Source organism: Schistocerca cancellata, chromosome 9, assembly GCF_023864275.1.
Source record: "Schistocerca cancellata isolate TAMUIC-IGC-003103 chromosome 9, iqSchCanc2.1, whole genome shotgun sequence".
NCBI lineage: Eukaryota > Metazoa > Arthropoda > Insecta > Orthoptera > Acrididae > Schistocerca > Schistocerca cancellata.
In genome coordinates, this window is record NC_064634.1 from 519888949 (window position 1) to 519905498 (window position 16550).

At 37.1% G+C, this 16550-nt stretch overlaps 2 protein-coding genes across 2 annotated transcripts in view; one reads left to right on the forward strand and one right to left on the reverse strand.

Annotated features, from left to right (window-relative positions):
* LOC126100628 (40S ribosomal protein S3a) overlaps nucleotides 1-13310 on the reverse strand; it is a 40151-nt gene extending 26841 nt beyond the window's left edge. The window contains exon 1 of the mRNA XM_049911255.1: nucleotides 13157-13310. Within this exon, the coding sequence (XP_049767212.1) occupies nucleotides 13157-13218 (62 nt within the window). The 5' untranslated portion in view covers nucleotides 13219-13310. The remainder of the gene's footprint in view (nucleotides 1-13156) is intronic.
* Nucleotides 13311-13658: 348 nt separating this feature from the next.
* Nucleotides 13659-16550, forward strand: part of LOC126100183 (transmembrane protein 185B) — a 33986-nt gene continuing 31094 nt past the window's right edge. Inside the window, exons 1-5 of the mRNA XM_049910743.1 lie at nucleotides 13659-13835; nucleotides 13950-14126; nucleotides 14266-14473; nucleotides 14562-14822; nucleotides 14928-15051. Coding sequence (XP_049766700.1) covers nucleotides 13798-13835; nucleotides 13950-14126; nucleotides 14266-14473; nucleotides 14562-14822; nucleotides 14928-15051 — 808 coding nt within the window. The 5' untranslated portion in view covers nucleotides 13659-13797. The remainder of the gene's footprint in view (nucleotides 13836-13949; nucleotides 14127-14265; nucleotides 14474-14561; nucleotides 14823-14927; nucleotides 15052-16550) is intronic.

Consider the following 16550-nt stretch of genomic DNA (forward strand, 5'->3'; position numbering starts at 1 on the left):
TAAAGATAAATCACTTCTATGACATCAAAGATAAGACTCATATGGGAATATCTAGGTACTGTTGATGGCAACAAGCTCCAGGATCACCTGGCTGGGAAACTAGATCTATATGTAAGTGGAAATGGTGAATCTGATATGGTTACAGCACACAATGTTCATTATGTGAAAAATGTGGCAACTAACCTGCTGTCTGTAGGAGAAATTGTGAAGAAAGGAAATAGTCACTTTTTGACATGCAGGGTGCAAGAGTAACCAGTGAAAGTGGTGAAGTTATAGCTACAGCAAGTAACAAAAGGTTTTTTTTAAGTTGGATACCATTGACAGTAAACATAAAAATTTTAGTGATTCAATATATTCAGCAGAAGGTTTTTTATGGCACCGGAGGCTTGGACATCTAAATAGAAAGATGTATGTCTATAATAAAGGATATGGTAAAGGGAATACAGAATTTTAGTGTGTCCAAGGATCCTTGTGGGACATGCATAAAGGGAAAACAAGCAAGGTTACCCTTCAAGACTAGTAAGAGTAAATCCACAGAAGTCTCACAGTTAACCCACACAGATGTATGTGGCCCGATGGAGTGTGAATCCATAGGTGGGAGTAATTATTTTCTTACGTTTATTGATGATTACTCACGACATACTCATGTTTATTTTCTTAGTTCTAAAGACCAAGTGAGAGATATCTTGGAGGAATATTGCAATATGGTTGAAAGGTGGACGGGAAAGAAGATCAAGATCATCAGGTCTGATAATGGGAGAGAATATATTAACCAGAAATTGAGGAAACTTCTGGCAGAAAAAGGGAATCAGGTATCAAACAACCATAAGGTACAGCCCATCTCAAAATGGGGTTGCTGAGAGGGCTAATAGGGCCATTGTTGAGAAAGCAAGGAGCATGATGACCGACACTGAATTATCCAAAGATTTTTGGGCAGAGGCAGTGTCAACAGCTGTATATTTGAACAATAGATCACCTACGAAAGCATTAAAGAACAGAACCCCTTATGAGATATGGGTAGGAAAGAAACCTGATCTAAGCAATATAAGGGTTTTTTGGGTGTGATGCAATGGCACATATTCCAAAACAGCTAAGAGGAAAGTGGGATCCAAAAGCTAAAAAGTATATTTTTGTAGGCTATTGTGAAAATTCAAAGGGCTACCGATTAATGGATCCATTGACCAGAAAGATTCACAAGTAGAGATGTAATATTCTTTGAAAATAGAAAGGACTTTAAAGAGAGCGAAACCACTAAGTCAACTGCACCTAGTTCAGAAGGTGAAACCTTGTGTGAGAAAATAGAAAGTGAAGAAGAGGAAGACGACAGCCAAGGACAAATGGATACAATTTATGATGACAACGAGTTAGAGGATGAAAAAAATGAAGAAAACAATGTAAGGCGTTCTTCTCGTGTACCAAAACCGAAGGAATATCCGGATTTTGAGATGTATACAGCACAGTCTTTTAATGATGAGCCAAGAACAGCAGAAGAAGCAATGAGTGGACCAAACTCTCAAGAATGGAAAGAAGCGATGAAGAGAGAATTAGAATCTTTATATCAGAACGAAACCTTTGAATGGGTAGATATGCCAGGAAATAAGAAACCACTGCAGGCATAATGGGTATTCAATCTGAAGAACCCTGAAAGCCCATCATCAAAATACAAAGCAAGACTTGTGGTAAAAGGATATTCACAAAAACAAGGGGTAGATTACGAAGAAACTTTTTCACCTGTAGTCAAGTATGCATCATTGAGATATCTTTTAGCCTTGGCAGTAAAACGAAATTTAATAATTCATCATATGGATGTTAAAACGGCATATTTAAATGGGAAATTGGAGGAGGAGATATATGTCATTCCACCAAGGGAAGCCATAAAAACCAGATCAGAAAGTAAAAAGATTTAGCATTTGAGAAAAAGTATTTATGGACGTTGCTGGAATCGATGTCTACATGAAACTCTAATAAATATGAATATGAAGCAATCCAAGGCAGATCCCAGCATTTACTATAAAGGGAGAAAAGAAGAAATAATAATAATGGCGATATGGGTGGACGATTTCTTTATCCTGACTGAAAGTGAAGGCCAAATGAGAATTTTCAAGAAACAGCTGCAAACCAAGTTTAAGGTGCATGATTTGGGAGAAGTCAAATGTTATTTAGGTATGCAGATTACTAAGGATGAAGAAAGACAAGAATTGAGCATAAGTCAATCATCATACACGGAAAAAATACTAAAGAAATTTGGCATGAGTGATTGCAAACCCGTAAGTACTCCAATGGAAGTAAGAGTGAAGTTAAGTGTAAATGAGACTGATGTGGAATGTGACAAGAATGTTCCTTATTTAGAAGCAGTAGGGAGTCTGTTATATTTGTCTCAAACGTCACGACCCGACATTGCTTTTTCCACCAATGCAGTGAGCAGATATTGCAGAGACCCAAAGGAAAAGCACTGGAAAGCTGTAAGAAGGATACAGGGTGTCTACGTGGACAAGAAAAAAAATTCCCGGATTTCCCGGTTAAAAACACAATTTCTCCCGGATGAAATTACGTATAAAGCGGGTGAAAATACATCCGTGTTAAGTAACAGTATACTTTCCCTCGGAGCTGTAAAACCTATCAGTCCTTTGAATCTTAAAGATCTTATACCGGCGGAGGACGTCCCAGCACTTTAGGAAACGAAATCCAGGAAAACAATGCGTTTGGAAAGTTGTTTGATGCGAGACAATATACATAGAGTTTATTTTCGTATTGCTAAACTATATACACAAATTCCACAAATTACAGCACGGTAGCTTCCGAAACGCTAAAATAGAGATTGCGTTGAGCGATGCACTTTTGTCAGCCAGTCATAGCTCATGTCACGTGACCTCACTAGCGAATGACGGCAGTTATTCAGAGCACGAGGCCTACGAGAAAGACAGGCCGCGGCGCGTACGTTACGAAGGTAGGCCGAGCTCGCTCAATTCAGCAAAGTGCGTTTCTACACCGGTTAACTCTTACGCAGATGTGTATGTACGAACGAGAATTGCATCCTCTATTGGCATCCACTGTTATTAGTCCTACAATGATAGGAAGTCCGTACGCCTACTAACAGGCTCTAATTTGGCAATTAAAATCGTGCCAAAATGATTATCAGTTGCTTAGAAAAGTCGAAGTGTTCTGGCATGAAGGGACTTGTGACATTGCTCAGTAACACATTATGCACATTTTTTTGAAGGTCAATGGAACTTTTTGCCATCGATTGCATAATTTTTTTATCTATGAAAGTACAACATTAAATATGAAAACTAACTTGAAGCTCGGTCTTTTTTTAGCGTGTGTTACACGTTAAGTAATATCAAATACAAATGTGCCAGTAAAATTTTAAATAGTGGCATAAATGACTTATCTTCTGGGCCCGACATTTTTCAAATGGCTGATCCTCAAAGTGTTACGTTTTGAATGAGAGTTATAATGCCCTGTGATTTAAGAAATGCACTGCACATTCTCACATGTAACAAATCATCTTGTGTGGAAATTTACTTCGAAAGTAACGCATCTCAAGCCACTATTCGTAATATTTTCTGGTGATCTGTTAGAAGCGTAAACAATTGTGACGTCACACACATCGAATGCATATTAGTTGTTACGGACGTACTGCATAATCTTCGATCTAAATCCTTTGACACTATTTACCCATTTTCTACGCAACTAAACTTTTATTTTGGTGTTATTCTCTGATTTGTGTTTCATTGCTGCAATATTATTTAGCAGTAGTGGACTAAAGTTCTTTGTCAGCGTATCAGATCTTACACGTCACACCTACAAAACTTTAACTGCAATCTAAAACAACGAAAAATCCCGGAATTCTAAAAAATTCCCGGGTTTTTCACGGATGTCCCGGGCCGTATACACCCTGGGATATTCAGATACCTAAGAGGAACCTCAAACTATGAGTTAAAATACCATAGAGATGGTAACGCAAAACTAGAGGGATATGGCGATGCGGACTGGGGGAGTGAATTGGGAGACAGATACTCCACCACTGGCTGCTGTTTTAAATTAATGGGGGGCCTCACATCATGGTCCTGTCAAAAGAAAAAAAAACTGTTGCATTGAGCACCGTAGAGGCCGAGTATATGGCACTATCTCACACCACACAGGAAGCATTATGGCTACGAACATTAATAAGTGAAATAGAATCCAATTTAATTGAGGAACCTACAACCATCTTCTGTGACTATAAGGGAGCCATAAACCTAGCTAAAAATGATGTTACTAGTGCTAGGACAAAGCATATTGATATACGGCACCATTTCATTCGGGACCACGTAGAACGACAGAACATTGCCGTGGACTATCTGCGTACAGAAAACATGTTAGCTGACCTTCTGACCAAACCCTTGGAAAGGGAGAAATTTGAGAAGATTGTGGGACTATTTGGTTTATCTTGTGGAAGCAACACACAAAATATTAAGTTCAAGGAGGGGTGTTGGAATTGTTTGAACAATATATTTCGTGTGTGTCGACGCAAAGTGCACTGTGTAAAATAGACCTCTTTGGCACTGTCTAACACTCTGTGCGCTAATTATTCTGTTGTGTTTGCTGTAAATTTTTTTGTTCTTGAATGTGCAAATATAGTTATTAGTAAAATGTCCTTTTTTTCTCCTTAATGCTTATACAGCTGCGCAAATTCCAATAGTTATTCAAATTATGTTATTACACTGAATAGGACATGCAACAGCACTACAGCTCCCATATGAAAGCACTCGAAAAAAACTCTGCACAAAGATGTCAAGGAATCCTTAAAAAACTATTCAACAATTCTACAGGAAGTTCCCAGGCCCTTACAATGAGAATCAAATCTGCAAGCAGTAGTACATGACAGGGGGAAGTTTAAAGGGTTGGTGGATGTGTGACAAAGCAAGCTGGGATAATTAATTCCCCTCTTGTTTTGCCATCTACCTCCTTAGAATTCATTTTTTTACGTGAATATTATTTGCATTTTCATAAAAGAAAAAGATTGGCACTCAGTTTTAAAGAATATAACACCAGATCTAATGATTGGCACTCAGTTTTAAAGAATATAACACCAGATCTAATTTTATGCTTAGATTTATGTATGTAATTGATTTTCTGATTTATTTTGACTATGCCTAGTTAGTATCTTTTGTTATAGGGCAAAATCTGTGATTGTTTCATAACTTTAATTCTATTGTTGACAGATAAACAAATATAAATTCTATACTAATTATAAACATTTGGAAGATGAAATACTAGTAATCTTAAAGTATCTATTTGGCTTTATTCAAAAACATTAGCAAAACCAGCCCTGAATTAATTCTAAAGTAATTAACAATTATTACACAAACACTACTTTTGACAAAACTGTTAATTTCATGATTCAAACAAATAATTTGGCCCAAGTGTTGCAGTAGAAGAAACTGTTATAAAGACGCAATTTTTCAATACATCCAGTTAATTTAATAAGTTAAATTTCAATTGTAATTTCTGTAAATTAAACTTCAAACAATGTGTGGTTTCAGCCACTATTATTGTAAGCACATACAAGGTGAGAACAAAGTCTTGCCCTGCTTATTACAATTTATTAAAGAATAACTGTTTGACATAATAATTTACATTTGATGCCGTTACACAGGTTAGTGTTACTAGTTTTTTTTTTTTTTTTTTTAAGACCACTTAAGTTAGTAAACTTCAACATATGCTCCCTGGTAGCTTGGAGAATGTTGAGGCGGTATTCCAGTTCCCACCAGGTGTTACGTAACATGTTCTGTCACAGTACCCACGGCAGCTTGTATCCTAGCCTTCTGTTTGTCAACGTCAGCAAATGGTGTTATGAAAACTGTCCTTGACATAGCTCCACCAAAAAAAGTTAAGGGGCATAATGTCTGGAGAGAGGATAAATGTCCAGATCGGTGGGTTGGAAGGAACTGTCCAACACCCTGGCCACCCGCTCTCCAGACACGTCCCTTGACTTTTTTTCTGGGGCTGTATCAAGGACAGAGTCTTCGTCACACCAGTTGCTGACGCCAACGAACTGAAGGCTAAGATACAAGCTGCTGTGGGTACTGTAACAGAACATGTTATGAAACACCTGGTGGGAACTGGAATACTGCCTCTTAACATTCTCCAAGCTACCAAGTGAGCACACGTTGAGGTTTACTAATGTAAGTGGTCTTAAAAAATCAGGGCAAGACGTTGTGTTATCCCTGTATATGGGCCTGATATTTTGGTCACAAGACAGTCAGTTCACAGCCAAGTTTCAGACGAGGAACCTGTGTTGCTTAGAATGACAATAATGTATCAACTTCACAGTGAAATAAGTGTTACACCAATAGGCCATGTGTTAAAGTAATGACAGTGACTGTTCAATTTACCTGAAGGATTGTGAAATATGTGGTTATGTTTTTACTGCTCGTAGAGGTTCAACATAAAACTATTGTAGCAGTATGTGGAGGTTCACCTGCAAACTATTAATGAGGTTTATCGAAAGTTCAATAATAGTGCACTGGAAAAATAACAAATATTCAGGGGGGGGGGGGGGGGGGTTGCAAAGTGAAAGTAAACTACAGTTAAACACACATGTTGGCTACATTATTTACAGTAGTCAGTGTCCAAATTACAAACCCCATTTTCAGCCAGTGTAGCGCAGTACATTGACACCGAGGACAATACACTCAAGAACTAAAAAGCAGGTGGAACTGCTACAAATGGTCACTGGTGGCAGAAGAAAGAAACAGAAGAAGCGAGAGAATGAGAAGGTATTGGGAAGAAAGATGTGCAAAACACACCACATATGATCCTGAAGGGTCCTAACGAAGCAGAAGACGAATGAAGCCTTCAATTCTTTGTAACAAATGGCCTATATGGTCTGAACAAAAACTTTCTGGGCTAGCATAGTGGTAAATGTTTCAACACAAACAAATATTTTCCAGATATCTGTTGTCACACAATGTGAAGCCACATTTATACACACACTGCAGCTGGATCATTACAATCCTCATGTTAAATAGAATATCTGCATACAATATAAATTGAGACAAAAAATCTACTTACCAAGCAGTAGCAAGCTTTCGGAGCCAGTGACTCCTCCTCTTAGCAGAACGCTTGAAGGGGAAGAAGGAGGGATAAAGGAACAGCACTGGTGAGGTTTAGGAAATGTGGAGTGTTCAGAAAGGGCACTCAGAACCCTAGTCAGGGGAGACTATTTGATAGGATGAGAAGTAAGGACTGGTGGTTGGAGACTGCACTGGAAGAGGTATGAAAGTCAGAGCTTACAGGTGGAAGATAGGGCCTTATTACCGTATCTTCTATCTTTAAGCTCTCAGGTTTTTAAATCTAGTTCTGTGCAGTCTCCAACAACCAGTCTATCCTTCTCATCCTGTTCAGTAGGTCTTCCCTGACTTGTGTTCTGGGTGACTTTTCTGAACTCTCCTCACTTCCTAAATATCAACAGTCCTTCCCTTCATCCCCCTTCCTTCCACTCCTTTTGTCAAAAGGAACCACAGACACCGAAAGCTTCCTCATTTACTTATATTTCTCCTGCCACTTATTAATGAGTAGATTTTTGTCTAGTCAATTAAGTTATATTTTCAAAAACTGATTATTTTCTTCGATATATTAATACTACATGTAAGTTAGACAAAAGTGGAAATATACATCTTCCCTCTTCAGTTTGGAGTCCAAGAAGTAAGAAATGATCAAGGCAAAGACCCAAAATGAGTAGATCGTATTAATGTGAGCTAACGTGAAGGGAGTAACTGATCATACCAATATCAGATGCTGACATCATCCTGTAACAATGTGGCGTGTGATGTCTTAAGGCTCCTTTACATCATGTGATGGAAGCACACACATGTGAATGAGCACTTCCAGGTCATTCATCTGTGTTCACTACCATTCACTTGTACCCATAAACAAGCATTTGCTCTGTTGAGGTAACGGGCGAGTTGTGGTGCCCTGGAAATATTCTAAGTTCGGAGTTGGCGTGGTTGCACTGGGGTCTCTCAGCGGGCCGCGGCAGCCACATGGTGCAGAGCCTGGAGTCCAGGCCGACACCGTGGCTGGGAATTCCATGGTGATGCTGTGTCTAAGGAGACATGCCAGGAGTGCCAGATATGGCAGACTTTGCGAAACCATAATGGCAGACATTTCACTGTTCATATAGAAATTAATAATAGCCACAGAAATCATGATACTTTAAGAAGAAACACGTATGTTACCATTATATGCACAACGATTCTGATGGTGTAATCATATTTTCAATATCTTTATTAGTTTAAAGTTTAGTATCTGACTAAATTATACAAGTAACACCCAACAACAATTTCCAAAATCTAAATGGTTCATCCGATTTTGTCAATCAACGTGTGTTTAGAAAGCTATTAGTGTAAACTTAAATTGGCATAAATTACAGGCATGTAACTTTAAGAGTACACGAGTTATTGGAGGTCAAAGTGGCCGATCACTGTTGATTGCGTCAGACCATAAGTACTCCAGTGACACAAAAAACAGTAGCAGCAGGCTTATAAATATATTCATCTATGTCTTTGTTTGTATCTGATACATGCTATTCATGAAGAAATTGGTCAATTATTTACTGTGTTTTTGGAAGCACAGAGACATTAGGCTACTGCCCTACTTTTGCTTGCTATTCCTTTGATATATGTCTATTTAATTTGTTTATGTATTTAATAACGTGTGTTAGCACATGTTTATGGTCCAGCTGTAGGAATATTTATTTAATTTCAAGTTATTTAAATGTAAATCCAGTATTTCAAAAGTGTTTCATTATGTTTGTGAATGTGCATTGGCTTGAAGACATGGTGGGAGTGATCTAGCCAATCACAGTGCTCGTGAATGGGGAGACTAGATGGAAGTAGAACAGTATGAGAGAGGACAGAGGAGTTCTGGACGCTACACACAGGACACTGGGATTCTGGATGTGACGGCGCGGCACACGGTTACGGCAGAGACTTTGAGAATGTGGAGTGGTTTGCACGTGGTCGCAGCTGATAGAAATACTTCTACAGTGAAGTGAATGTCTAGAGCTATGTTGTTGTTGTTCATAACTAATTACGTGCAGTAGGAATCTATTGTTTCCCGGATATTCAACTTTTATTTTATTTAAATGCTGGACCATCAACACCAATAAGTGTTTTGCAGAAATATACCGCATTCTCAAAAGTACTTCTACTATTGTACTAATTATTTAAAGTTGTTAAGAAAGTACCTGCAGATTTTATTTAATTGCAACCTTTCATTTATAAATTTCTATGTTACATGCGCAATTGCCGAGTGAGAGGAACCTATGAGCATTCGATTCATATGTATATTCATATTGTATACTGTAGACTCAGCAATATTGGATTTGTAATGCGGCAACAACGTATCGCAGCCCTTAAACAATGAAAGCAGCCACGAGTCAGTGGGTACGTAGTTGAGGGTCACACTTTTTTATAATTTGAAAGCCCACAGCAGGAAGTAATGGAAGAGAAAATTAGAAAACATGGCATGTCAAACCCAGAAATGCTATGTGGTAGAGTTTGGCAGGATCGCCCCACAGGTTTCACTTGCTACTAACAGCCATGATGTCACACTGTGATTGATGAGATATGTCAGCATGACGACGTGCTGATTTTGACAAAGCAAGCAGAATAGTGTAAGGAAAGAAGAGTGTAGGCCTAGGTGTATAAATTTGGACACCAGAGTGAAGTGCTTAGAGGCAGTTAATTTAAAATCAGATCGCATGTTGTAACGGGACATCATCCTCTAGTATTACTCCTTCTGAACAGTAGTTGTTGATATCAATATCATTTTTTGAATTTTAGACTGATTAAATTATCTTAGTTGCTTTTCTAAAAACTCAATTTTATTCACAGTATGCTGTATTTCAAACTAAAATTTATAAAAAGAATTACTTTATAAAAACATTTTAGTTTTTATGTTACAATCAATAAGTACTAGTTCTGAATGTACAGTTAAAATTATTTTTTTTATACAAACATCTGAAATTATGAATTATTTACACACTTAAAGTTTCAATTACTAATTACACAATCCTGTACTGCTTACTATGTGTATTTCTGTATTCATTTATGGAATAATAATCAAAATTAATAATGTAATAAAAACTAGTAGGAATTCATTTGTTAAGAAAAATTGTGAACCATATGGAATATTGTTATTTCCACAGAGAGAGAGAGAGAGAGAGAGAGAGAGAGAGAGAGAGAGAGAGAGAGTTGTAAGCTTGCCTCTGATGTGATCGGACATATTGCTATATAATAGGTGCAAATAATGTAATTTCGGCTTTGTTAATGTGAAAAATCAAAATACCATATGAAGCACTAAAATGTGAGAAAGTCTGCGGATAATGTATTTATGTAAAAAAATTCTGCAACAATCTTTCAAATTATTTAGTTCGAACCTACCATGAGGACCTGATGTTAAGATTTTCAACTTCAAGAATCAGATCCCCAGACAAGAACAGCAGGCATCTCAACACAACTTAATTAATTACTTGGACTGGGCAAATACAGATGGAAGAGGGGGGGGCGCAGATTACAAGGTCCAGCTTTCCTTAACATTATTCCAAAACTTCAATTGTTTCCAAATATAACTGAAGAGGGAAATATTGTAGACAAGCAACATAACCTGAAGAAATACCAGTACTGAAATTCTGATTATTAATGGGAGACATTTACATTAAAATTGTTTCACATTTGAATAGCTCATATACTTATAATAGTTCCCCACATCCAAAGTCACATACACAGCTGTTCCATGGACTGTATAGAATAAATTCAAAGAAGTTAATGTCTAAGTATGATTAATGAAATTTGCCTGTACATACAACCCACCACACAAGCTACAAAGAGTGGCATTTCAGCTATGTAACCAGTTATAGTCAATGAACACACTGATAATGATCAGATCTTCCATATACTTTTAATCAGAATAGTACACAGATTCAGTCTTTACTGTCAAGCAACATTATTGTGTTGTTACTTTTCAATAAAAATAAATACAAAGCTTGTGCTTATTCATTCTGCTCTCACCTGATTGGAAGTATATAATGACTTCTCTTGATAGTTCACTGAATGACCAATACCCAGCAAACCTGAAGAAACACATGGAAATGTGAACTGAACTTCACCAAAGTGTGTTCTCTTGCACTCTGCTAGCATATACTGTACATTATGAAGAATGCTCATTCACATTCATTCAATTCAGTGTAAACTAGGCTAAGTGCACAAACGAAGAAAGCTGACATCTCTCTTCCGAAAGCTGACATCTCTCTTCCATCTGCAGTAGTTTTCAGAATGTAAATCATGGTGACAGATTTCCATAGCAAAGCCAAAGTCTGTGTTATGTTAGAATGAAATTTTGGCCAAGCCAACAAATTTGAATACGAAATTTTAAATGTGGTGACATACTGACCTGCAGCATGGCCTGTAGTCTAGGACAGTTAAAACACAGTTTGATTACCAGGGTTAAATTTTCCTTACGGCACCAGTGACATGGTGTTTCGATGTTGGCAACGAATGTCGAATGCTAGGAATTATATGCCATTCTTATTATCCCAAACATCTTGTTATGAAATGTTCACTTTGCGAAGAACTTTATACAAGAACCTCTCAATCAGACAGCAGCAACAGCATCAGTTATTTACTTCACCGACCATCGTTGCCAACAACAGCACACTACACAGCTCCTGTCTGAAGTAAAATTTTGCCAGTTACGAATCAACGAAGCAATATCTTCCACCTCAGTTAATCCAATGTAGGAGGAATATGATGTACTAGGTGAAGACCCTAATGAAAGTCTTTATGCACCAGTGATTATCAAACTGCTGTCTTATGTCATTTCTGAATAGAACTGATTATGCCTACAACCAAGTACAGTGATTGGCATCAGGTAATTTGCTGCAAATCCAATAGACACGGACCACTACATCTTTGAGCAAATACACACGAGAAATTTCATTACCACACTGCGAAAAGCTGAAGTAATGCCGACACATCCGAACACAAAATTACACAATTAGGCCAACACACTTCAACACACTGAAGCTTAAGATTCCTGATGATTCAACATGTACATGTCTTCCTCCCAAACCACGAATTCTAATGAGTGGAAAGCTACAACAGAATGTTAAAGTGATACAAAGCCAGACACCATAATGCTTGGTGAGAAATCACAACAGGTGTTGTGTAAGGTTACATCATGAGGCCCACTACTGTTCTTGTTCTGTTAACTATCAGTTTATGTGAATTGAGAGGCTGGATTCGTACAGTTTGCAGATCGTCAAGGAAACAAATGAAACCACAACAGAAAAACTGTAAATAAAATTATTATCAAGTTTTGCACTGGCTCAAAAGTTCTTTGGACACGAATCGAGTAAATATACTTCACTTTTTCGCTCACGAACGTCCTACAGGATAATATTCTGAGTTGACTGATGACCTATACAATACGAGTTCCTGGTAGAAAGGGAAGTAATTAGAATTTTGTGTGGAGTTCAAAAAAAACATCTTGTCATATGCTTGACGAAGTATTTAAAATCCACAGGCACATTCGTTCACAGATTAAATTAGCGGTGAAGAAGCCATTACTTACTATATTTATTCAAATACTGAAAGGAAAATGATTTTCACTGTCTTAATTCACATACTGTAGGGCTAATTCTGTCAACAAGGAGCTAAATACACAGCAGCCGTAAAACTCATGACAACATGCCCACGGAAATAAGACACTATTATTGCAATGTTTAGAAAAGCACAAGAATTTTTTTTACTCCAAGACACAAAACTCTAAGAAAAGTTTAAGAATTCAGTGTACCAGTATTTGATCTACTTCATGCTGGTCCGCATGTTACACTATGCAAGTGTTTAAGATATGAAACCATTCCGTTTTACCTAAAATTTAATTACTAATCGAACCGATATATTCATATAAACGCTAAACACCATGAGCATAAATAAAAAAAAAAACATCCCAGCAACGCAATAACTCTTACAAGAACAAGCATATCCACGCTTTGAAGAATTATCAACGTCCATCGATTAATCACTAAAACGCACAGACATATTAATGAAATAACCACAACCATCATAACAACATCAAAGGAACAAGCGCAATAATGTTTACTCACATCTTCTTCTTAACACCTTTCTTTCCTCCTTTCGACAGCCCCTTATTCTTACCAACCGCCATGATTTCACGTACAACTGGAAGGAACGTCGCCGGAAGCTACTTGCTCGACTCAGCACATGGAGTCAAAAAGTTTCACTGTCGCAGACAATCCCCTTCCGCCTATCGTCGTGCTATCGATACACAACTCAAGTTGGTGAACTCAGAGCAGTTTCAATAATCCCTGTTGAACACCTGTAATATGAAAAACTTTATTTAATGAGACCTAGGAAATATATTAATTCAAAATATAACTTCATCAAGAAATAACAGCCATTGAACAAAAAAGTTCATATTAAATATAGTAGTCTTTATAACTATCATAATATTGATATATATTGAAAAATATTTTACTTGTGAATGCACAGTATCATTTTGTAATGACAACTAAATACTCAACAATAATAAATCATAAAATTCTTGGCCGTTTTCCTCTCACTACTACGAGGTCGATATCACCAAAATGAATGCATAGGCAGTCAGCTGAATAAGAAAAAAAAATGAAAATGTGTTTATGCCCTTTGTTTTGACAGGAAAGTGCGTTTAAGCCAAAACAAACATGTGATAGTAACTACTACGTACTAGATATCAGAAAAATTGAACATGAACCTGCAAACATTATTCCAGGACTTTAATCCAAGGTAAAGCATATTTCTTTGTTCGATAAGGCGCTGTCATTGTTTATGTTTTCCTTGTGGACACCTCTCACAGTAGCTGTGGTAATTCCAAGTATTTATGTCACATTTCAATTTCAGCAAGTTCCTTGTTCACGTGTGTTTAATGGTTTTTACCGCTTTATTTGCCCTGCGACTTGATGGGACAATTATCTGGAGTTACTGGACAGTGTTTATACCAATATGGTTTTGGAAATTTATGGTTATCTCAGGGGCAACTGTCGGCAGCTATGTATGGTGGAGGTACCCACACTTTAGGTAAATATCTTCTCTGCTACTTTGTAATGTGTGAAATCTGAAATTTGTCAAAGTGGCAGAATGTAAACACGGAACTGAAAAGACAAGTAGCCTTAGTAACGTATCGATTCAGTTAATGTTCTGTTTTACTTTTTAAAAGGTTGGAGGGCGAAGCATATGTGCACTACAAAGCAATGCTAATAAGCTTAGCACTCCACTTGATTCTTCTAATGTTTGAACTGCTAGTCTGTGACAAACTGGAGTCTGACAGACATTTGTGGATACTTGTTTTCATACCTCTCATATTTATTTCAATCGTTTCAATCGCTGTCTGCATCTGGGCTGTGAAACATGACCGCTCGTTTGAGGTAAGTGAGAGACATTACACATTTTTTGTTTGATTTGATTTCAGATTGATCTTAAAAAAAGAGTAATGCACTGCTTTTTATTTTCCAGCTTGAACTTTTCTGTTCTGTCAATATACTACAGTTCATATTCCTGGCTCTAAAATTAGATGGATTTATATCATGGAGCTGGGAAGTTGTTTTCGTGCCACTCTGGATTTTAATGTGTCTGTCATTAGTTGGAGTGTTGTATACAATAATTTTTGCAGGAATTTTGCTTAGGGCCCCTGAAGTAAATCCCCAACAAAGGAGAACATCTTTTAATTCAGCCTTAGGATATACATTTCTGGTCATACCAATACTCATTTTTCAGGTAATAATCACACCATTATATCACATTACTTTTGAAAGAGCTGTTCACTCACATTTTAGCTTACACAGGAGTTGTCAAATTATATTTCATTCTATTAATTTCCAGGTGCTGCTTGCAAACAAGTTAGATGGGGCAATAACACTAAGTTATGTAGGTGTTGTTTCACCCCTGTTCCTTTCATACTGTACACTAATTTTAATGTCGTTTGGTGCAAAAGGAGGCAACAGATGTAAGTATATCAACTGAGATTCCGATTTTAATCTTAAAACAGTTTCGATCACAGAGCATATATTGTCAGAAGGTGACCAAATTTTCACGCATTTTGCACACCCACCTGACCAGCTGCTGGCAGCCACTATGATTTAATCTGCTTCTGGATGTTTTGCTGTGAGTAATACAGGTTGTCAATAATTACTCATCTCTGGACTGTGCTGAGGCCCGACTTAAGCCTTGAAGAAGTTCATAAGTTCAGTCATCCTGTACAGATAATATTGTGGTCAAGAGGGATGTTTGATACAAGTCTTTGGCTTTGGCCAGTGACATAATGTTAATGGCCACTGTCATGTCACTTTTTGGTGCATATACTCACAGATTTGCTGATAGTTGGCGAAGTAATATATTTGAAAGTAAAAACGTAAAACTGGTTATGGTAAAATACTGATTTGTAGCTTAGCTCGAGCCATAGGTTAGGTTGGAAGGTAACAGTTTAGTTGTGAGTTGGCAAAGCCAATGAATGTTTATGGTGTTTGCCATGTTTCCTATATCACTGGTCAAAGCTGATGACTCGAACCGAACTTTCCTCTGTATCCAACATGGAGCTTAGATACCAATTTTAGAATAAAAGAATGGCAGCCTAGTGTCATCACTACATTTTTCATTGATTTTTGTAGCCATTTCATAACAGAATGCCAGGATGTTTGTTTATTTAAAACTGTAGGCCTATTGTACAGCCACCAGCTAATATGCAAAACATCATTATTGCTACCCATTTCACTTTATACATGTGTACCCATGTATCTGATTTCTTTATCTACTAATGTTAATCCCTTGAAATCTTTGTAGATATTGTTTGCGGTCTTACTGTTTTATTCGTGTGTTTCTCTGTTTCTTGTCAAAAGAAAACTATTGGTAAAGAAAAGGACACTAATGAATATATGTATTGTGAAGTAGTTGTCAAAATATCCAGTTTTTTGAAGAGATCTCTGCAGGATATTCAAGAATTAACACCAGGTATCATTCTCATAATGCAATCTATATTCTTAATATACTATCATTCATGTAATCAGGGCTAGTCAGTGAAGCTTAATAATAAGCCTGTTTGTATAGAGTTTTCTTTAAATATATAATAGCATACAACTCAATAGCAGACGACAATGACACACACAGAGGCTAAAAGAAAATAATGATAAAATAAAATAAAAGTAAAATGTCTGAGAATGGAAGTGAACATAAACCAAAAGGAGCAGTGTTGCTATCTTCAAACAACATTTATATTATACCATTTCCACCCTCCCTCAATGTTAATTAGCAATGTTACAAAAACTAATTTACAAGATTTAAGGAAGTCGTAGAAAGGCTCTAAATTTTTCAAATTTTCTTTCACCCAGTGACTTCATCAAAACATCAGCTGGTTTCACATTTGTGCCTTAACACAACTTTCTTAGCAGAGACTTTGTCTCTAACAAATAAAATTTTGAATCGCATTTGTGTGAGTGTGTGCATGTATGT